Consider the following 23,353-nt stretch of genomic DNA (forward strand, 5'->3'; position numbering starts at 1 on the left):
GTACAGCCTGTTGATAAAAACGCTTATCAAATCAGAATAAAGGCATTTTTTGAATAATTAAACATGATTCACTTAAAGTGTGTGTCCTTTTGTTTCATCTGTGGAGGTGGAGAGCAGCCAGTGGACCAAACCGTGTTTAAAATAAAATAAAATAAAATAAAAATATACAGACACACTGCTTAAAGTTAAATGTGCAATGTTTGTTTCAGATAATCAGCGCAGACCCTCTTTTTTTTAAAAGGCTTTATTTTACTCACTGGGTTGCTTTGTAAAGTTGTAGTGTCGGCTGCTACATTAATTAGCCTTTACGTTGGTTATGCACATGCTATATTGTCGTCTTCTCTGCTTTTTGTGGGAGCATTATAGCGCCACATACAGGCCTGGTGTATACACTACAGCGTTAAACGAAACCTCAAGTCAAAGAATTTGCCTCAAACATTATTTGTAATCAAATTATTCGAGTTACGCACTCAATCAACTGCTGTACGAGGGCTTTGATTGCAGCTCAATTTGCATGAATGTCGTTTGAATATCCATTTGTACAGCATTTGGGCTCGTTTGTGCTCTAGTGTGGCGGGGAGAACGGTTGAGACATTCGGCCAGGAGTTGACGTGCTCGAACAATTCGTACAGCCCCTCAAACGCAGTCCGAATGCTTCGAATTGCGTGGGAATTGCCGTACAAATATTACGACTGCAGTCAGATTGTGGTACGACTGCAACTCCACTGCCATTTGAATGTTTTCCAACACATATGTAGAGTGCATGTGCTCTGGTGCATGAATGTGCCGACTACTATAAAAATGTACGAGGCGTTCGAGTGCAGCCTGAATTTACACAACTGTTGTTCGAATCCTCATTCGTATGGCATTTGGGCTCATTCGTGCACTAGTGTGACTGGGGTATGACGTGTTTGCAGGAAGAATGGGGCAAAATGACACCTGGCACTCTACATTCCTTGGTATCTTCAGTGCAAAAACTTCTTTAAAATACTGTGAGAAGGCAACATTACAGAGTAATAAATGCATTAGAGTCTCAACTGTGGATTGTGTTGCAGGTCCTAAGTGCAGGAGTGGATGTATATGAACAAATGAAATTACTTTTAGCACAACACATGAAAAAAAATTTACTGTCTGCAGTCAAGTAGAACTCAAAGACCATATCATCAAAACTTGAGGGGCTTGTAAATTGGGTCTGATATGTGTTACTTCCATACCAGATTTCTTGTTTTCTTGTTTTGTTCATGTTTAGGTTTGGATAGGTTTTCTAAGGCTATGTTTTGCTCCTTGTCCAACTTTTTGATCCATGAACACATCTCCTATTGACCTTTTTATACTGCTGACTTGTAAATAAACACTGATGAAACTGCTTCCACAACCACATTTTTCCAGTGGTTAGTCCCTTAAAAAGGGGTAACACCCCAAAGTGCTTTCATTGTTGCATAGTTTTGATCTAAGTAATGAATCTGGAAGTGTGTAATTTGAGCTTACATAATTTGCTTTCAAATGCAATATGCTGTAATAGCTACAATAAATGTTGATGTCAGTCCAAATCTTTATTCTCATGAGCATCTGTTTGCAAGATTGTTAGTTTTAATTTGTGTGCTTGATCTTCTGTTTTCCATCCATGATAACATATCAGCACTTTGTGGTTCTGCTCCTTCAGGTACCAGCCAGTGGACATCAGCAACCTTTGAAGATCCAGGGCATGTCCCCGTCACCGGCCTTACCTGCACACGCCACAGCAGCCCCAGTTGCAGATAGTCCTCAACCTTCTCAGTCTCCCATCACTCTGAACCAGCAGATCCAGTCACCCCATCCTCAACAGCAATCACGTCCTCCCTCTCAGCCACAGCCTCAGTCACAAACACCCTCTCGCTCATGCACACCCTCATCTCACCCGCCACTTTTCATTGTTCATAACCAAATCACAGAGTCCCCGCAAGCAAATGTACAAAGTCAACCACAGCAGACACAGTCCCAGCAGGCTCTCATTCAAGCTCCGCTTCAGCCTCAGACCCGGCAGGCCTCTCAGCCCGCATGCTTTCCGCAAGAAATGCCTCCGATGTCACAGTCACCTAAACCTCCTCCTGCTCCACCTGCACAGCACCAGTTCACAGTGCCTCCTGTCAGTTCTTCTGCCAGTACTCTAGTGAAAGCCCAGATTGCCATCCAGGGCTTGACAGGAGATCAGCAGCATCACCTGCAATTAGTAGCGGCACAAATTCAGACTTTGTCAGCCATCGCTCAGCCTTCCCCTCAACAGAAACAGCTGCTAGACAAACTGCACCAGGTATTGTTTCAGTTCATTTCAAAATTTCTTCAATCAAAAACTTGGTTAGAAACATTGAAGAGAGAACACTGTAATGTTTGCTTTTTGTTTTATCTTTGTCAACAGGTATGTCCTGAATGTATTTGTCATACATAGTTTTTATCAATATATAGCCAAGGCTGTATCAACAGAAAACCTATCAAAATTTGGTCCACCCATCTTTTGCTTTAAATATGCATTGCTGCTTCTAGGGTTACTTGGGCATAAAAAATATCTGTATATTGGTGTTATAAATAAATATTTATACCAACCAGGTGCTAATGATCAACTATAATTTGTAGGATGGAACAATCACTAAATGAAACAAATGGCTGTGTTGGCGGAACAAAAATAGGTGAGAAACAGTCATGTTTGACTAACAGGTTGCTAAAAGTTTAAAATGTTCTTACGCCTTGGTAAGACTGGACACATCAAAAGACAAGGTCATCTTACTTTATCAGAAAGATCTCCAGTCAAGTTGTTCTGCAGAAGCACGACAAAGCAGGAAATGTTTAGGACCATGGATACAGTAGCAAACTAGGAAAGAGGCACTCTTTCACCATCGGAGATGTCCAGCTGTGGCATCACAAATACACCTTGGCATAAACTGGTGGGGAAATCTACTCAAACGTGGCCTTCATGGGAGACTTGGAAGCAAAGTCTATATTCATGACATGTTGATCAACTGAGGTGTGATGAGTGGTACATGGATGGGTGTCTGCATGCAACAGTGAAGCATGATGGAAGGATTCAAGTTCTGCACAGGGAAATAGTGTTTTGGACAGAATTGTCTTAATCCTGAGAACTAAAAGAAGATGGCTTCTAATCATAAAATGCCATAAGGGAGGTATTTGGGTTGTCCCAAGTTCAGTTTGCAGTCTGACAGCCAAAATCATAAAAAAAAAACATCAGTAAGAAATTGGTGTGGAGCCCTCAGAGCCCTGATGTCAGCATCATCCAGTCAGTCTGGGATTACATCAGTAGAATATAAAATGGCCCAAATCTACATACCAGCTGTGGGTTGTCTGAGAGGTGTGGAGCACCCTACCAGTCACTGGTTCCACGCAATGCAGTATTCACCATACCATGAAACCACCCCAGGTCCTGAATGGCAACTACTGAGGCACACAAACAATCCATGCCCATTTCTCCTCTTGAAAGTAACCATCTAACTACTGTAGCCATGTGAAATGTGGATGACCCCTTGTCTTTCTCCAGCTGCTGGGATCCTCAACACTGAGATACTTACTTGCTGGATCCTGCACAGAGAAAAGTGACATATGGCTGAAATGTAGCTGAGGCTCCCTCAGTGCAAGTGATACTCAAGCAACTCGTTTGACAGTTATTCCATTCATATCCAAGGATCCTCTGAAGATACCTTGTACGAAAGAGATCTTGTCTTTGCTGTAAGCCCGGTATACAGTGAGGTTGTTGGCTGTCCCAGACAAAAGAGTAGCATCGTAAAAGAAAAATGGTGGTATTTTTGGTTGTGGTGGTCTCGCGTCACACTTTGACAGGTTTGAAGGCAGCTGTTGTCACTCCAACCTGTCCAAAGACCGCCTGGGAAAAATGTCAGTGTTTGAAATTGTACTACCCGCATCTCGAATTGCAGCATGAAATAATCCAGTTTAGCCTGTGTCCAATAGCGTGATGCAATTAATCTTGTAAATCTGGACCGTCAGAGGATGCACAAAATCCGTTTTTCCCGAATCTCTTTCAAGCGTCATTCATCGGTTACTTGAAAAGTGATTCCAATCAGTTATCACACAGCTCCCATCACTGCTGCTTGTTCCAATAAAATAGAAAAGGTTTGATAGGAAATGTTTGCAAGGATATGCTATCGAGTGATAGCCATGTAGCCTTTGTGCAGCTTGAATGACAGAGTTGTGGTGGGCGACGGAGAGATGAAACACACAAAGCCCAAACTAGCTTGTAAATGCACACTCTGGGTCAGTCATTCTTCTGGCACATGGTGTGATGAGGCTCTGCCATGGTATGGAAAAATGTGATGAAAGATTAATGTGACGCCTCATGCGCCCCCCAAATATGCTGCTCCACGCTCTGCCCACATGCCCCGTTTGGCGCTGTATCATTACTACAGCAAATAATGTGGATCAGAGCTTGTACTGTAGAACACAAGTTAGATTTTGCCACTGTATATAATGTGGACAGTCAATCAGTGCGATCAGATTTGAATCAGAATTGAAATAAATCAGAATTAAAATGGTAGTCGGAACAAAACCATAGTCGCTCCAATCGCTTGTCATCAATAACCTTTGTTGTCTCTGTTGTGACAGATTTTCTAACATGGTGGCAAATACAAGCTGCTGCTTCTGTTGCATTGGTTGACTTGGTGATATTGATGTTCTTTTTTGAGTGTTTCCCATGATTCTGTACAGTTTCCACATGTCAGATTTTGAGTATTTATCATGTTAAATAAATCCATGTTGCAGTAAAATTGCTAAAAGCTCAGTGTATACTGGCTGGACACTGTATACTCGTGAGTCTCACAGCCGTACAGTAAGACTGGAAGCACCAGACGTGGACCTTCGTTCCCCTGTAAAGATCTCCACATCATTAAATACTTCTGTCCAGCAACCTCAACTCCCATCAGCTCTTACAGTCATCTCTCAAATCCCAAAGGCTAAGGGCCCAGAAGTATGCATGTCACTGCCAAGATAAGTGAATGTCTCAAAACTTTCAACACTTTTCATCATATACAGATACACTTTTGATGGCAAACGCAAACCCGGATACTGTCTCCTTACTCTGCTTTCCAAAGAGGATATCCATCGATTCCACTAAGATCACAGGATTGACCAGGAAGTCAGGTTCAGTAAATAACCTACCTGCCCAAAAAAAAAAAAAAACACAAAAAAAAACCTGTTTTAAAAAATAAAATAGCTGCAAGTGGTGGAAAACTGATGCTCTTTAAAGCAAGAGGCTGGTTCAAAAAAAAAAAAATTTACCTTTTTGGTCTGACAAGTAAATTTACTGCCTTGGGACTCATGTCATCCATGAAAAACCAAAGCAGTTGAATGAACCACGTACACTGATTATGAAGAGATGTGTGTTGAGTTTTTTCATGACTGAAAATATGGTTTTTCAGGTTCAGCAGAACATTTTGATGCAGGCCAAACAACCTCAGTCTCAACCTCAGTCTCAACCTCCGCCCACCAGTCAGTTCACCTCCCAACAAGATGTGCCTGTTGAAAAAGTAGTGGTAATGTCCTCAGCTAGTGCTGGCGCACCTGCTCAGCTTTCCCCCGTGCTACAGCAGGCTTCACTGCTCATTCAGACTCCTGCTACAGGTAAGGCAGTTTGCAGCAACAACCGCCTGAGGATCTTTGTAAATGTTTCTCACTGTAACTGTTTGTGCTTGTTTTAGGTTCAAGTGACTTACAGGTATTCTCAGGAGCCCCAGGGCCAGGTGGAGCAATGATGAATCAGACTGTGACTCCTGCTAGCCTTACCCAGCCTACACAGGTTGGTAAAATTAAAATGCCAGTCTGCTGCCGGGTCTTGGGTTTTCTCCGCTGCTGCCTGTAAGGCTAGAAGGTGGATATAGAATTATACTCTGCTCGTGCATTAGTCACACTTTCTTGTGCACAAGAAAACCTGAACAAAATTGGACTTTGACCAAATTTAAACTGGAGATCCTAAATGAGTACATCTCAGTGAAGTTTGAATTCCTGCCCAGTTGACTTTCACCCAGTATCTGAGCATTCCCCAGCTTTATTGAAAATAATATTGATTATTGGAATTTATTATCCCCGGCAGCCATAGTTTTTGTCCGTATCTGCTGGCTGGTTTCCATATTCCTGCCCTAACCAATCGGCCACAAAATCACATCGATATTAAATTGTGATGTCAAGCAAATAATTTGTTCTTCAGAAATTATAAATCTTGCAGCTTTAAATTTTGAAAGCAGAAGTTAACTATATTCTATTTGCCCTATGTGGTGGTTGTGTTCTTGCCCCAAATGGAGTATCAGACATGTCTCATTGAATATCTTTTATAATTTATCTGCCACTATCATCAAGACCATCACTAAATTTATTGAATTGCAGTGGATGCTCAGTGTTGTCCTGTTACCTCTGCTAACTGACACAGAAGGTGTAGTGCTTGTGCCATCACACCTGTCTGTGGATGCTATAACTCAAAAAATAGACATTTTGTGGAGTGTGCAGTGGTCAAGGACGAGTTGAACATGTATCAAAACTGTAATCCCATTTTTTTTAAATTTAAGAATCCTTTGTTGTGTAATAAATTGCAAGTATGTACTCAAGGTGAGTTATACAGATTATTTAAAAAATATATATGTTTGTCATTGCACACTGACAAATGTGTGTGTCTGTCAGGTAGTAAGAGTCCCCGCTTTGTTGCTTCACCTGGTGACGTAATGTAATGTTTAAAAGTCCACTAATGGCCAGCAGTTCTAACCAATCACCATCAAGGGTCATCCTGATTTGTCAGTCCTACATGCTTGTGTTGTTTGTCCCACATTAACTCCCGTTTACTCGGTGCTGTGAGCTGAACTAAGGAGTTTGCTGCTTCACAGTAAAAATGCAGGGAAAGGTAAATGTGGATAAGTGCGTATGTCTGCGTCACCAACATCATACACATCCATAAGGATACAAACCATAACAAGACCCATACAAACCATAACAAGACCCAAGAGGAGAGCCAAGCTTGGAAGCAAGACATGGACTGACCCAAGAATACACAGTGGATCTATCTACTTTTCTGGATGAACTGAAGCTCTGCAACACAGCTGTTAACACCATTTACTTCTGCTCAACAGGTAATAGCCCCTAATCTCAGCTCAGTCTGACCTTGGGACACTTCAGTGGTGTCTTTTTTTAATTACTCTTACATTAGCTATAGATTACCAGTATGTAGCTAGGCTCCAAGACTAACACCTTCTGCTAGTTAGTGGTGTTTTGGAAGATTATGGAAATTTAATATAAGACGTTTGTCAAGCTTCGAGACCATCACACAAACAGTTTGGTCTCTGACCTGCAGACATGTGATCTGCTCTTTGTCGATATGAGCTTTGAACCTGTTTGGTAGTTGGACAGTTAAAGATATTGTAAACAATGTGAATGGTTCAGGAGATAACCTTATTAGTTGCTGCACATTGCAACTTCATGGCTTTAACAGTTTTTATGACAATAAGTAACTTTGTTGAGTGGATTTTGAGGATGCTACATTTTAGTGTGTGTGTGTGTGTTAGTTGATGCTTTTGTTTGTGTGGTTCTGTTCCAGAACATGTGGCATGCCTCTTAAAATGACATTTTGGAGGAAAAAAGGAACCAGGGTTGCACAGAGAACAGTTCTTCTGACCACATTCTCTATCAGTGGTTGTTATGAAGGTCCACAAGTATTTGCAAAATATTTGCATTTCAGGTATGTTGAGCCTGTAAATTTACTTTCCTTTTCTATGTTAAATGTTATGGTTCTGTCACATGCAGAACCAAAATAGATGCAGTATGTAGGTATTCATCGCTGAATGTGCAGCAGTTTGTGACTACTTGTGATTACAGTTGCAAAACTTTTACAGTTGGTTTTACCTTCCCTTTTTTTCTATTTCTAATCTACCTTAAATACCTGCAGGCACAGACAGTGTGCGGCAGCTTGCAATAGCTTTGAGGTTAACAAGCAAATAGTTTAAGCTTTATCAATGTTATTTGAGTACTTCCAAAACTCAGTGATAACTGCACCTTGCACATTACCTTAATTTGATACAGACTGTTACCTGCGATAGGCATCTTGCATTTATGGTATTTACGATATGTTTAGCCCATATAAAAGCAGGCTTATGGTTACCCATCTGAAAGAAGGATTGTAAGTGTTTAAGGTCTTGTTAAATATGAGATACTTTCACTCCCCCAGCTCATTTGAAGTTAGCAGGCTAAGCTTGGTTCAGGTGTTTTATTAAAGGATATTTTTTGAGGACTAGGTGGTGGTTTTCATGAGGAATGGCTTGGATGTGGGTATTAAAATTTCCTCAGTAACTGTGGATTAATTGGACCTAGTGTCATGAAGCTACTGATACCCTCTACCAGGTTGTTCAGCCTCTGATGTTAGTTAGACAGTTTAACACAGGCTTCTAGGGCAATGTACTTGCTTTTGCAGCCAGCCTCAAGCAGCTTTTCAAGGAACTGGAACTTTTCCCTTTTCCGGGTTGCTCATTTTTGATGGTCGGAGGCTGGGGCTTTGGAGAGAAGCAGAATCTCAGTCTCTCATTCCTCTTTCTCCACTTCAGACCAAACTATGCAGCAGGATCTTGTGGTTCATATACATTACCAAACAGCTAAAGGTGAACCCCGTCCCCGTTAACTTGCGCAAGTTGGGGTCCACAAAATCGGACCATAAGTTATCTGAAACCGCGAGTTCATGAGGTTGACCAAAAAAACTTAAAAACAAAAAGTCATCTTACCATGCCGTGTTACAGTAGTTTTGACCATTTGAAGCGTGATTCCTTCCTGGATGGTGATGATTTCTTGTAGGTTGAAACATGTAGGTTGATATATCAATTTTGGTTAAAGGCAAAGAAAAGGTTAAAATATGCAATAGAAGGTACAAATATAACACATATTAAACAATACAATTAAATTGGGGATGAGGGGTCGGGCTGAGAAAAGAGTCATCAAAAACTCTCCAGAATGCATCCCTGGACATCAAAAACCCAAAATTTTCAGAACCTCTGCTGACAAAGGTCCACTTTCACCAAAAAAGCCCCACCCTCCTCCAATCCTGGCTACAGGACTGAGATTTTAATTGATATTGAATGATGTGCAGGGCATCTGGAAAGTGTTCACAGCTTGACTTTTTCCACATATATTTTGTTTTGTTACAGCCTCTTTCCAAAATGGATTAAAATTTTTTTTCCCTAATTTGACAACGGGGGAAAAATAAATAAATAAATAAATAAATCAGGAACGTCAGCATGCACTGGGGCGGTTTGCAGCCGAGTGTGAAGCGTCCGGGATGAAAATCAGCACCTCCAAATCCGAGGCCATGGTTCTTGACCGGAAAAAGGTGCTTTGCCCTCTTCAGGTCGGTGGAGTGTCCTTGCCTCAAGTGGAGGAGTTTAAATATCTTGGGGTCTTGTTCACGAGTGAGGGGCGGATGGAGCGTGAGATCGATAGACGGATCGGTGCAGCATCTGCAGTGATGCGGTCGCTGTATCGGGCCGTCATGGTGAAGAGAGAGCTGAGTAGGGGGGCAAAGCTCTCGATTTACCGATCGATCTACGTTCCGATCCTCACCTATGGTCATGAGATTTGGCTCATGACCGAAAGAACAAGATCGCGAGTACAAGCGGCCGAGATGAGTTTCCTCCGCAGGGTGGCTGGGCGCTCCCTTAGAGATAGGGTGAGGAGCTCGGTCACTCGGGAGGAGCTCAGAGTCGAGCTGCTGCTCCTCCACGTTGAAAGGAGTCAGTTGAGGTGGCTCGGGCATCTTTTCCGGATGCCAACTGGACACCTCACTGGATAGGTGTTCCGGGCACGTCCCATTGGGAGGAGGCCCCGGGGAAGACCCAGGACACGCTGGAGGGACTACATCTCTCGGCTGGCTTGGGAACACCTAGGGGTTCCCCCGGAGGAGCTGGGCGAGGTATGTGTGGATTGGGAGGTCTGGGCGGCTTTGCTTGAGCTGCTGCCCCCGCGACCCAACTCCGGATAAAGAGGAAGAAAATGGATGGATGGATGGATGGATATTTTACTCACAACACCCCATAATGACAACATGAAAAAGTTGGGGGGGGGAGGGTATTTTTTAATTTTTACAAATGTATTTAAAAAAAACTACTACTAGTATTAATACATTTGCAAAAATCTAAAAAAAAAACTATCACATTGTCATTATGGCATATTGTGTGTAGAATTTTGAGGAAAAAAATGAATTTCATCCATTTTGGAATAAGACTGTAACATAAAATTTGGAAATAGTGACGTGCTGTGAATACTAGAAAAGCTGTCCCCCTTAAATGTGCTTATACTGAAGTATTTAAATGTGTAGGTTAAAGGCTTTCTATAATATGATGCTGCATTAGAAAAGAGCAACAATGGTTAGTGAGTGAAATATAATCTTGTTCACCAGGAGAATTAGCTGTTTCATAAGCTCTCTCCACCTTGTTTTACCTTAAATCTGAGGATGTGATTGCAAAAGGGTTTCTAATAAAAGGTAGATAGCAAACAGCTTATGATTTGGCCATGAAAAAAATTTCAGTCAGAAACTTTTGTTTATCTTTAATCCTTGTGTCTCAAGAACCAGTTGACCAATTTCATTCATATTTAGCATAAGGGTGTAGTTGGGTGATCCCCCGACACTTTGCACATCTGATTTGTGGGTACCGGAAGGATATGATGACTGTTGTTGGAAAAAGTAAAGGGCAGGAATTGAAACCCTAAATGAGTGTCTTGCAGAGTTAAAATCAGCTTGACATGTTATACATCTGCTGTTTGACCAAGCGCCAACACAAATGCACTGGTGTCTGACACTCAGGAATTAGGAGCATGTGAATGGTTCAGGAGATAACCTTATTAGTTGCTGCACATTGCAACTTCATGGCTTTAACAGTTTTTATGACAATAAGTAACTTTGTTGAGTGGATTTTGAGGACGCTACATTTTAGTGTGTGTGTGTGTGTTAGTTGATGCTTTTGTTTGTGTGGTTCTGTTCCAGAACATGTGGCATGCCTCTTAACATGACATTTTGGAGGAAAAAAGGAACCAGGGTTGCACAGAGAACAGTTATTCTGACCACATTCTCTATCAGTGGTTGTTATGAAGGTCCACAAGTATTTACAAAATATTTGCATTTCAGGTATGTTGAGCCTGTAAATTTACTTTCCTTTTCTATGTTAAATGTTATGGTTCTGTCACATGCAGAACCAAAATAGATGCAGTATGTAGGTATTCATCGCTGAATGTGCAGCAGTTTGTGACTACTTGTGATTACAGTTGCAAAACTTTTACAGTTGGTTTTACCTTCCCTTTTTTCTATTTCTAATCTACCTTAAATACCTGCAGGCACAGACAGTGTGCGGCAGCTTGCAATAGCTTTGAGGTTAACAAGCAAATAGTTTAAGCTTTATCAATGTTATTTGAGTACTTCCAAAACTCAGTGATAACTGCACCTTGCACATTACCTTAATTTGATACAGACTGTTACCTGCGATAGGCATCTTGCATTTATGGTATTTACGATATGTTTAGCCCATATAAAAGCAGGCTTATGGTTACCCATCTGAAAGAAGGATTGTAAGTGTTTAAGGTCTTGTTAAATATGAGATACTTTCACTCCCCCAGCTCATTCCCCAGCATGTGTGGGCTTTGTGGAAAGCTAATGTAGCACACTGGCTGTGAAGCATCATGGGATCAAGGCTCAAAAGTTCCTTTGAATCTATTGAGCAGGCCTCTGAATTCGCTGCTAAGAATTATAGTGTTGAACATAAACACATTTCTAACAAGTGATGCGAGTGTATAGTCCTGTATATTATATAGTACCATATTTATTGTATATGTTGTTTATTACCCTTAATATTTAAATATAAGTTTTCTATATATATATATATATATATATATATATATATATATATATATATATATATATATATATATATATGATGTCCTATCTTTCTTGTGTCTTATTATTTATTATTATATATATATATCCTTTTTTCTTGAGCTGCTTGGGTGGGTAGGGAGACTTCCCATGGGATAAAAAGCTTTTCAACCTACCATCCCTGGTTCTCAAGACCAGACACCTAAGTGGCTGTACTCTACTCTTTTCTACTCTTCTGTTTTACTCTTCCTTTTTAGATATTTAAATATACCTTAGTATACTAGCATAGTTCCACCTTAGAATTCGAATATAATATATAAGGTATACAGTAGTGTTCAGAATAATAGCAGTGCTATGTGACTAAAAAGATTAATCCAGGTTTTGAGTATATTTCTTATTGTTACATGGGAAACAAGGTACCAGTAGATTCAGTAGATTCTCACAAATCCAACAAGACCGAGCATTCATGATGTGCACACTCTTAAGGCTATGAAATTGGGTTATTAGTAACAAAAAATAGAAAAGGGGTTGTTCACAATAATAGTAGTGTGGCATTCAGTCAGTGAGTTCGTCAATTTTGTGGATCAAACAGGTGTGAATCAGGTGTCCCCTATTTAAGGATGAAGCCAGCACCTGTTGAACATGCTTTTCTCTTTGAAAGCCTGAGGAAAATGGGACGTTCAAGACATTGTTCAGAAGAACAGCGTAGTTTGATTAAAAAGTTGATTGGAGAGGGGAAAACCTCTACGCAGGTGCAAAAAATTATAGGCTGTTCATCTACAATGATCTCCAATGGTTTAAAATGGACAAAAAAAAAAAAGACGCGTGGAAGGAAAATGGGAAACAACCATCAAAATGGATAGAAGAATAACCAGAATGGCAAAGGCTCACCCATTGATCAGCTCCAGGATGATCAAAGACAGTCTGGAGTTACCTGTAAGTGCTGTGACAGTTAGAAGACGCCTGTGTGAAGCTAATTTATTTGCAAGAATCCCCCGCAAAGTCCCTCTGTTAAATAAAAGACGTGCAGAAGAGGTTACAATTTGCCAAAGAACACATCAACTGGCCTAAAGAGAAATGGAAGAATATTTTGTGGACTGATGAGAGTAAAATTGTTCTTTTTGGGTCCAAGGGCCACAGACAGTTTGTGAGACGACCCCCAAACTCTGAATTCAAGCCACAGTTCACAGTGAAGACAGTGAAGCATGGTGGTGCAAGCATCATGATATGGGCATGTTTCTCCTACTATGGTGTTGGGCCTATATATCGCATACCAGGTATCATGGATCAGTTTGGATATGTCAGAATACTTGAAGAGGACATGCCCTTGAAATGGGTGTTTCAACAAGACAATGACCCCAAGCACACTAGTAAACAAGCAAAATGTTGGTTCCAAACCAACAAAATTAATGCCTCACAGATGTGAAGAAATCATGAAAAACTGTGGTTATACAACTAAATACTAGTTTAGTGATTCACAGGATTGCTAAAAAAGCAGTTTGAACATAATAGCTTTGAGTTTGTAGCGTCAACAGCAGATGCTACTATTATTGTGAACACCCCCTTTTCTACTTTTTTTACTAATAGCCCAATTTCATAGCCTTAAGAGTGTGCATATCATGAATGCTTGGTCTTGTTGGATTTGTGAGAATCTACTGAATCTACTAGTACCTTGTTTCCCATGTAACAATAAGAAATATACTCAAGACCTGGATTAATCTTTTTAGTCACATGGCACTACTATTATTCTGAACACTACTGTACCTTACTGAATTTTCATGTGAACCAAGGTAAATGTGCAGCATGTTACTGTCTGGTGGTGAACAAACCTCCTGCTTACAAAGATATCTGCTGCATGTCCTGGATGACAATGAGCGTGTCAGTACGAGCCACATGAGCTCAACTGAGTATGTTTTTAATAAAATTATCCAGAATTTGTTATTTAAATATAGTGGTGCACATAAATGTTATGCTGGTACTGAGGAGGTGTAATTAGGTACTTCAGCATTTGTTGACATGTCAAGACGCTGAACCTCCAAACTGCAGGTTTACCACTTAGCACCAGGTTAGCACCTTGCCTAATTTGTGTTTGGCAGAAAACAGAAGTCTCTCTGGCATTTGTCTGCTTCAGAAATGTCCATTGACAAAATATTGAGTCATTTTCATTTAAATTGTGCTCCTAGTGGGACAAAAGTAATTTTCAGGATCCTGAAAACAGCATAATGTCTGTTTCAACCTGTACTGTGGTAGCCGAGTTGAGTGTGTTCAGCCTATCAACAGCACACACCAAGCTCATATGAGGGAGAAGCAGGGGCTGATGGGTAATCATCAGTATTTTGGGTCTTAAGGAGTAGGAATGACTGCCACTGTTGTCATGATTTGTGACAGAAGTTATTACCGTTTACATTTTAATATTGGATTTTACTGTTTCAATTTTTCCATGTTTAAAAACAACAGAGAATAAATCTGACATGTTTGTCATTCCCTTTTTGTCTGTTACCATATTTCAGAGAGAAGAATGACAACAAAAAATCCATCAGCTGGAGATTGCATGATGTGAAAGACGGAGGAGCCTCACGGGAAACTGAGATTTACAATGGGACAAAATTTATTAATCCCCAAAATCAGAGGTGTCGTAGTGGTGATAGCAGGTATCCACCATATATCCAATGCGGAAACAGTGGATTTAGCCAAGATTCACAGAGAAAGGAGAAGAAAAATGATACAAATGTGCATTGATGACAGGAGACGTGAAAACAAAGGTTTACAGTGCCCTGCTCTGTGGGGTGTTTCTGCTCCCTGTAAAGGTATTTCTTCCTCCTTACCAATAGGATTGTCACCACAAAACAACAGCAAGCCTATGGAGAAGCTGTGCCGTAAAGTAAAAAGTAGCCAGACCTTTTCCATGTTTATTTTGCATAGTACTTTTGGGCCTGAAAGCTGCCAAGTGAGCAAAAACAATGACAAGAGTTTGGATTTTATTTTATCTACCTCATACCTATTTGACTACTGCTGGTAATTATTTCATTTCATGATTAGGTGTTTCATTTATTAAACCAGACAGAAGATTTATTATCAATTGTAATTATTATAATTTAATTTAATCATTTATAATTTAAGTATTCCAAAATATGCACACACCACTGAAAAATTTGGACAGATTGATCTTTGTTGCACCAAATTTGCTACATTTTGTAACATTTAATTAGTCAAAGGCAGTGGTGAAAGCATTCCAGATATTCACAGATATCCTTTTTTTGTGGAGGGACAGTGAGCCGATGTAATTTTCTAGAAGTTAGATGCCAATTCTCCATGTACAAATTGTTTTCCACTTGAAAAATGTTCAAAATACAGCACAATTTCACATTAGTGGTAATGGATCCTTTCTTTTCATGGCTAGTTTTGTAGTTTTGTTTTGTTCATTTGACTGATTACACATGACCAGACATGAAATGCAGCCAGTTCAACAATAAATCTGGTCGGGACTGTTTGTGTCTGTAAAATAAAAGTCTTTCAACCCAATATCGGGGCATTTGTGTATTGTTCTGGAGTTTTCGGCAGGTTCAAAAATCCCACAGTCCTTACGCTGTTATGAATTTCTTGTTGCTGCTAAATTTAACATCAAGGCATTTTGAAAATATTGTTTGAAGCAACATTAACAAATCTCACAGTACCCATTGCAGTTATCCACTCGTCCACACATTTATCATTAGGAATAGTATATGACAGTAAAGGACTGTTAAAAGTTAGCATTACTAAGTTAGCGTGATGTTCATGTGGTCGTGTTTTTGTAACTAATAAAGGTTGGCAAAATTGGTGTATTACCACCACCAAATGGACAGGAGTGTGTACCAAGATAATAAAACAGTATAAAGTAAAAGTCCTGCATTGAAATGTTAAGTAAATCTACAAAAATATTTTTATGAAGATGTACTTAAAGTATCATGGGATCGATTCCCACCTATGGCCTTTCTGTGTGGAGTTTGCGTGTTCTTTCCGTGTTTGCGTGGGTTTCCTCCGGTTACTCCGGCTTCTTCCCACATCCAAAGACACGCAGGTTGATGGTCTAGTGGTTAAGGTGTTGGGCTTGAGTCCAGAAGATCATGGGTTCAAATCCCCGCCTGACTGGAAAATCACTAAGGGCCCTTGGGCAAGGCCTTTAATCCCCTGTTGCTCCCGGTGTGTAGTGAGCGCCTTGTATGGCAGCACCCTGACATCGGGGTGAATGTGAGGCATATATATATACACACACACACACACACATACAGTGGATACATACAGTGGAGTGGACCAGCAAATTTTGTCTGTTATATTCTAAATCCGCTATATGTATAAAACAGACTAAATCCGTTATATGTGCATAATGGATTAGTTAGTCAGGAGGCGCCAAGCGATCTGTAGGGAATCCCTAGGCTTACATATTTTCTTGATTAAACGCCTGACCTTGAATAGGGGTCTGCCTTATTTAATTGCCAGATCAAAATGTCTGAATAAAATAAACGCCTGCCTTAAATACGCGCCGAGCATTATATGCATTAAAAAGGATTACATTTACTTGAGTCACTCTTTTTTCTATGTCCGCTGCAGAGTGGTACCTTAAAATCCTAAAGCCTGATTTATATTATTACGGTATCATCCACACCTAGATGGGGCTGATATGCAAACAGCAGGGGGTCTTGTGTTGAGCACACCAGTGATCTGACGTGTGCCAAGACCAGTCTCTCCATCACCTTCATAATGTGAGAGGCCAGTGCTATTGGCCTGTAGTCATTAGGAGTCACAGAATGACCATTCTTAGGCACTGGGACCAGGCAGGATGTTTTCCACAGCTCTGGAACACTCTGAAGGTGAAGGCTCAGGTTAAAGAGATGCTGGAGTACTTCACAGAGCTGGCTGGAACACGGTTTCTGATGCCATCTGGTCCAACAGCTTTCCTCTGGTTTAGTCTCTCCAGCTCTCTCATCACCTGGCTGGCTGTAATTTGTAGTCCAGTCCGAGGCACTGAAGATGTGGCAGAATCTGTGGTGGATGATCCCGAGGTGGTGGTGGATTTCAGGAAGACTACTTTAGGAAACCTGCTCCTGGTCTTTCTTGGGGCACTAGCGACCAGTTAGATGGAGCATGAGGTAACAATTGTGTGATGGCATCAAATGCCATGCTGCGTTACAGGCAGAGCTACAAGCTTTTTTAATAATTTTTGAAAAGTAAAAGAAATAAAGTTAGTTGTTCACTTGTATATTTATAACTAGACAAATATGGCAGCGGTTGAATTTAGTGCATGTGTAATTATGTGTGGAAATGTACAGAGGCAAAGATCGCTCTACAAACATGTTTATGGGTGATTCTTAGACTACGGGCACTTATGTCCTTTGATCATATTGTATGAAAAACAGGAAAAAAGGGGAAATTTCACACTATCTTTACAATGAAAGTATGTTAAGAAATTTGTTCTAGTAGTCTATGATGACTTTTTCACCTTTTTTCAGCATCATTATATGCAAATATTGCCGTTTTGTGCTTGTCCCACACCCAGACTTTTGATCTTCAATGATAAAAATGAATGGTAAAAAAAAGTTTTTTCTAATGTTTTAAAATATCTCTGAATAAAATATCAGTAAAATAATCAAAACATAATTGGGGTATTCAGTGTCATACAACTGTTGTGATTTTTTTAAACAAAATGTAGTTGTCCCACACTATTGCCGTAATTTCTACCACAACACTGTAATGTCCCTTTAAACAGTTTGTATGAAAGATTGTTTGGGTAGTTTCTATGGAGATAAATAGTGACATCAGAGCACATGTATATAGTGCCAAATCACAACAAACAGTTGCCCCAAGGCGCTTTATATTGTAAGGCAATGGTGTGGTGGAAATTACATTTACAAGGCCAATAGTGCCCATAGTTAAAGAATCACCCTTATGGCTTTGTGTAATATTGGAGATTCTAACTCATACACTAGTTTATGTGCCTTTTAACAGACTGTCTGCATGTGGACAAGGTCTGCCAGGGTTTACATTTCCCTGACACAAGACTGTCTTTCGAAATGGGTCAATAACCATATTTAAAAAAATAATAATAAATCAATAAACCACTGCAACTTCAAAAAGAAACACACTAAATGTTGTCGTCCTGACAGAGACTAGTACCAACAAACCTGTGTCAAGTTAACTTTAATTTTTGCACCAGTCACCAGACTGCTATCCCAAATATAAAATTTTGGCAGTAAGCCCATCTGATGTTCAAATAGAGGAATATGAGCTGTATTTTGTGAACAGAAGAGATAAAAGGGGCGGTGGTGTTGCTCTGTACATAAAGGCAGATCTGATATGTACAATTGTAGAAGAAATGACAACTGTGGATGACATCATAGAAATTGTAACAGTGGAACTTGTACATGAAACATCTAAAAATATTTTAATCAGTTGTGTATACAGAGCACCAGACACTTGTGTTGTGAAATTTACAGATAGAATAATAGTTATTCCATCAAATTAAAAACAAAACGCTTTTTATATGTGGAGACTTTAACATTAACATAGAGAGCTCCAGTTGCCAAAGAATAAGTGATTTTGTGAATTCAGTGTATAGTTTGGGGTTATTCCACTTGATAACAAAACCAACCAGAATCACATCGCAAAGTGCAACGGTAATCGACAATATATTTACAAATAGAACAGATGAAATTATCAGGAATGGGATCTTGATGACAGATGTTAGTGATCATTTACCAGTCTTTTCAATATTTAAATATAAAAATAGGTACAAGAAAAAAACTGTTATAAACTTTAAAAGAGACAAGTCAGTAAAAGCCTTAGAGGCATTAAAATATGATCTTAAAAATCAAAATTGGGAAGAAGTTTATGTCAGTGATGTTAATGTAGCATATAACTCATTTATGAAAATATTGATGAAATCATATAATAAAAACTGTAAATTAATAGAAATTAGTAAGAAAAGAGTAAATAAACCATGGCTGACAAAGGGAATAAAAAATGCTTGTGCAAAGAAAAACTATTTATACAGGTGCTTTTTAAAAATGCAAACAAAGGAAACAGAACACAGATACAAAAAATATAAAAGTAAACTATTGACAATAATTAGGAAACAAAAAAAAGATTATTATAGTGAACAATTAAATAAGAGTAAAGATAATATGAGGGCAACATGGGGAATTATAAAAAGTGTGATTGAAAGTGATGGAGCGAAAGCAACTTTTCCAAATTACTTTGTCAAAGAAAATAAAGAGATATATGACATAAAAGAAGTGGCAAATGGGTTTAATGATTATTTTTCAAATGTAGGATCAAGTCTGGTGGGAAATAAACCAGTAGTAGAAGATACATTACATACACTTGTAAATACGGTCAGTAGTATTTTCCTGGACAATGTGGAAAAAGATGAAATAAGAAATATTGTAAAAAACTGTGTAAGCAAAAGATCAACTGACCATGAAGATTTAGACATGATGACTGTAAAAAGTATAATAGAAACTGTTATTGAACCATTTACTTATATTTGCAATCTGTCTCTGTCAACAGGGATTTTTCCAGATGAAATGAAAATTGCCAAGGTAGTCCCATTATATAAAAATGGAGACAAACATAAATTCTCTAATTACAGGCCAGTATCATTGCTTCCACAGTTTTCTAAAATTATGGAAAAAGTTTTTGTGACAAGGTTGGATAAATTCACTGAGAAACATCATATTTTAAATAATGCTCAGTATGGATTCAGAACAAAACATTCGACAGCTATGGCAATTATGGAATTAATAGAGAAAATATCAACAACAATAGAAAATAAGGATTATTTTGTAAGTATTTTTATTGACTTGAAAAAAACTTTTGATGTTATTGACCACTCAAGATTGCTTCACAAGTTACAACAATATGGAATAAGAGGTATTGCACATCAGTGGGTAAAAAGCTACTTGGAAAACAGAAAACAGTTTGTTCAGATAAATAATATCAAATCAGAATTGTGTAATATTGCTTATGGAGTACCACAAGGATCAGTACTTGGACCCAAACTGTTTATTTTGTATATCAGTGATTTTGTGAATGTATCTAATGTGCTTGGTAGCATTTTATTTGCTGATGATACAACGCTGTTTTACTCTGGATCAGATATACAGGAAGTAGCACAAGTGATAAAAACAGAATTGGAAAAGGTTAAGCATTGGTTTGATATAAACAGACTGTCACTAAATATTAATAAGACAAATTTCATATTGTTTAATGACAGAGCAAAAAAAAATAACGTGTCATTACAAATAGATGGAATGGATATACAAAGGGTAAAAGAAATGAAATTTTTAGGAGTCATAATTGATGAAGATCTTACATGGAAGTCACACATAAATTACATAAAAGGAAAAATAGCGAAAGCCATTGCTGTTTTGCATAAAGTAAAATATTCATTAAATAGTTATGGTTTATTAACATTGTACAATTCATTGATTTTCCCATATTTAACTTATTGTGTAGAAATCTGGGGATCAACATATACAACTTATATACAGCCTTTGTTTATTCTGCAGAAAAGGGCTTTAAGGGTGATTAGCAACAGTGGTTTTAGAGATCCATCTAATCCATTGTTCATTAAGTACAGGGTACTTAAATTTCGTGATTTGGTCGATTTGAAAATATTACAAACAATGTACCAAGCTAATAAAAATGCTTTACCAACAAACATTCAAATTATGTTTGAGAAAAGAGTAAGTAGTTATAAACTGAAAGGAATAGAAGTCTTTAGAAAACCAAGATACAGAACCAGAGTAAAGGAACGGAGTATTGCAGTAAATGGTGTAAAATTATGGAACAATCTCAACAAAGAAATTAAAGAATGAAGGTTGCTTAAATGATTTAAAAAACGTATTAAACTAGATGTATTAAGTAAGTATGAAACTATAAAATAAGTTAGTGGGCTGTAAGGAAGTAAAAAAAAAAAAAAAATGTAATTTGTTAATAATGTATAAAATGTTTTAAGTTTAAAAATGTAACCTGCCAGAGATGTAATCTATTTAATAATGGTCATAATTATGAAATAAGTCAGTGGTATGTGACAAGTTAAAGAAATACAATCTGTTAAATAATGTTGAAAAATGACGCTGGATATTGAAAGATTGTATTGTAAAAAGGGGCAGAAAATATAAGACTTGTTCTTCTCTCTGCTCCTTTTCATTCTGGTGATGGAGATGCTTTATTTCTGCTTTTCTGTTTTTTCTTTTGAATGAATGAATATAAAATATGTAAATGAATGCGAGCTTTGAGTGTACTCTGGAGACTTCATGGGTGCATCCAGCATGTATCTCCTCCACCATTCTTCGTCATAACACCAATACGTATACATGAACAGAGTCGCCCATCTCCTCCATCAGGTGGTGTAGGTACTGATGGCTGGCCATCACTAGATGTAGGTGTTCCATGATATTTCATGACATTCATTCAGATCGGTCAGTGAGTCTTCATTTTACAAAAGTAAAACATGAGGTTTTTTTCACATGTTGGATTGTTATAATAAAAAAAATCTTTATTATGTACGAGGTCTATTAGAAAAGTATCCGACCTTATTTTTTTCCAAAAACCATATGGATTTGAATCACGTGTGATTGCGTCAGACAAGCTTGAACCCTCGTGCGCATGCGTGAGTTTTTCCACGCCTGTCGGTTGCGTCATTCACCTGTGAGCAGGCTTTGAGTGAGGAGTGGTCCAGCCCCCTCGTCGGATTTTCATTGTCAGGAAATGGCGGAATGATTTGGGCTTTTTTTCCATCAGAATTTTTTCAGAAACTGTTAGAGACTGGCAGCTGGAAACCATTAGAAAAATGTATCTGGCTTTTGGTGAAAATGTTACGGGCTTGGTAGAGAATAAGGAGTGTTACTGTCGCTTTAAGGACGGCCCCCAGCGGCTGTGGGGCGCGCCGCGCTCCGAAGCAGCCATCGACAGGCTGAACGACCATTTCATTTCTAAACGGATGGCTGTATGGATCCGTGACCGTGTGCCATTTCTCTGGTTATCACAAGAGCTGGACATCAACCATTTTCCGTCAGATTTCACTTTTAACAAGAGATTTTGTCATGGAAAGCCGAGCGGAGGCTTCGCGCGTCATGATGGATTCGCTACTGGAGCGAGACAAAACCACCTCCTTTTTGGTCTCACAGGACGGCTTTGAGATGGCGTTCAGACAGCTGTCTGTGGTTTTTCCATCGAGTGATTATCCGAGAAATTGTGGATGTGCCTGGACATGCCAGAACATGTCCCGTGAGGCTTCATCACGGCGTTGCTGTGCGCCATGCGGCACCGCCGCGACGCACGGAATTCCTCCGCACGTCTGTCTCAATGTGCCGAAAAAGTGCTGATGTCCATGTCTTTTCACAATTGCTGTGCTCGTTAGACAACGTCCCGGATAAAACACAGTGTCCAGTTTGGAAATGAACGGCACATTCCACTGTTACAGGAGTTTTTGTCATGGAAAGAGCAGCGGAAGCTTTGCGCGTCGCGGCGGTGCCGCATGGCGCACAGCAACGCCATGATGAAGCCTCACGGGACATGTTCTGGCATGTCCAGGCACATCCACAATTTCTCGGATAATCACTCGATGGAAAAACCACCGACAGCTGTCTGAACGCCATCTCAAAGCCGTCCTGTGAGACCAAAACGGAGGTGGTTTTGTCTCGCTCCAGTAGCGAATCCATCGTGACGCGCGAAGCCTCCGCTCGGCTTTCCATGACAAAATCTCTTGTTAAAAGTTAAATCTGCCGGAAAATGGTTGATGTCCAGCTCTTGTGATAACCAGAGAAATGGCACACGATGGTCATGGATCCAGACAGCCATCCGTTTAGAAATGAAATGGTCGTTCAGCCTGTCGATGGCAGCTTCGGAGCGCGGCGCGCCTCACAGCCGCTGGGTGCCATCCTTAAAGCGACAGTAACACTCCTTATTCTCTACCAAGCCCATAACATTTTCACCGAAAGCCAGATCAATTTTTCTAATGGTTTCCAGCTGCCAGTCTCTAACAGTTTCTGAAAAAATTCTGATGGAAAAAAAGCCCAAATCATTCCGCCATTTCCTGACAATGAAAATCCGACGAGAGGGCTGGACCACTCCTCACTCAAAGCTTGCTCACAGGCGAATGACGCAACTGACAGGCGTGGAAAAACTCACGCATGCGCACAAGGGTTCAAGCTTGTCTGACGCAATCACACGTGATTCAAATCCATATGGTTTTAGAAAAAAATAATAAGGTCGTATACTTTTCTAATAGACCTTGTATTTCTCTGTTCTAGCGGTGTAGCAAAATCTTTGACACTGACAAAACAAAATATACTTACTGAACCATGGACTGTGTACCGCTTAACAAAAACAAAAACCCTGAGGTCTGCAACATTGGCAATACTACATAAATTGCAACGTAAAAACTTCAATGTTTCGGATGTGGAAAATGTACATCCTCAAACCACTTGT

At 39.4% G+C, this 23,353-nt stretch overlaps 1 protein-coding gene across 2 annotated transcripts in view; it reads left to right on the forward strand.

Moving 5' to 3' along the window:
* Positions 1-23,353, forward strand: part of bicra (BRD4 interacting chromatin remodeling complex associated protein) — an 81,845-nt gene that overhangs the window by 55,516 nt on the left and 2,976 nt on the right. For both annotated transcript variants that reach the window (XM_034168508.1, XM_034168509.1), the window contains exons 7-9: positions 1,664-2,290; positions 5,418-5,619; positions 5,697-5,794. In XM_034168508.1, coding sequence (XP_034024399.1) covers positions 1,664-2,290; positions 5,418-5,619; positions 5,697-5,794 — 927 coding nt within the window. The remainder of the gene's footprint in view (positions 1-1,663; positions 2,291-5,417; positions 5,620-5,696; positions 5,795-23,353) is intronic.

Source organism: Thalassophryne amazonica, chromosome 4, assembly GCF_902500255.1.
Source record: "Thalassophryne amazonica chromosome 4, fThaAma1.1, whole genome shotgun sequence".
Classification (NCBI taxonomy): Eukaryota; Metazoa; Chordata; class Actinopteri; order Batrachoidiformes; family Batrachoididae; genus Thalassophryne; species Thalassophryne amazonica.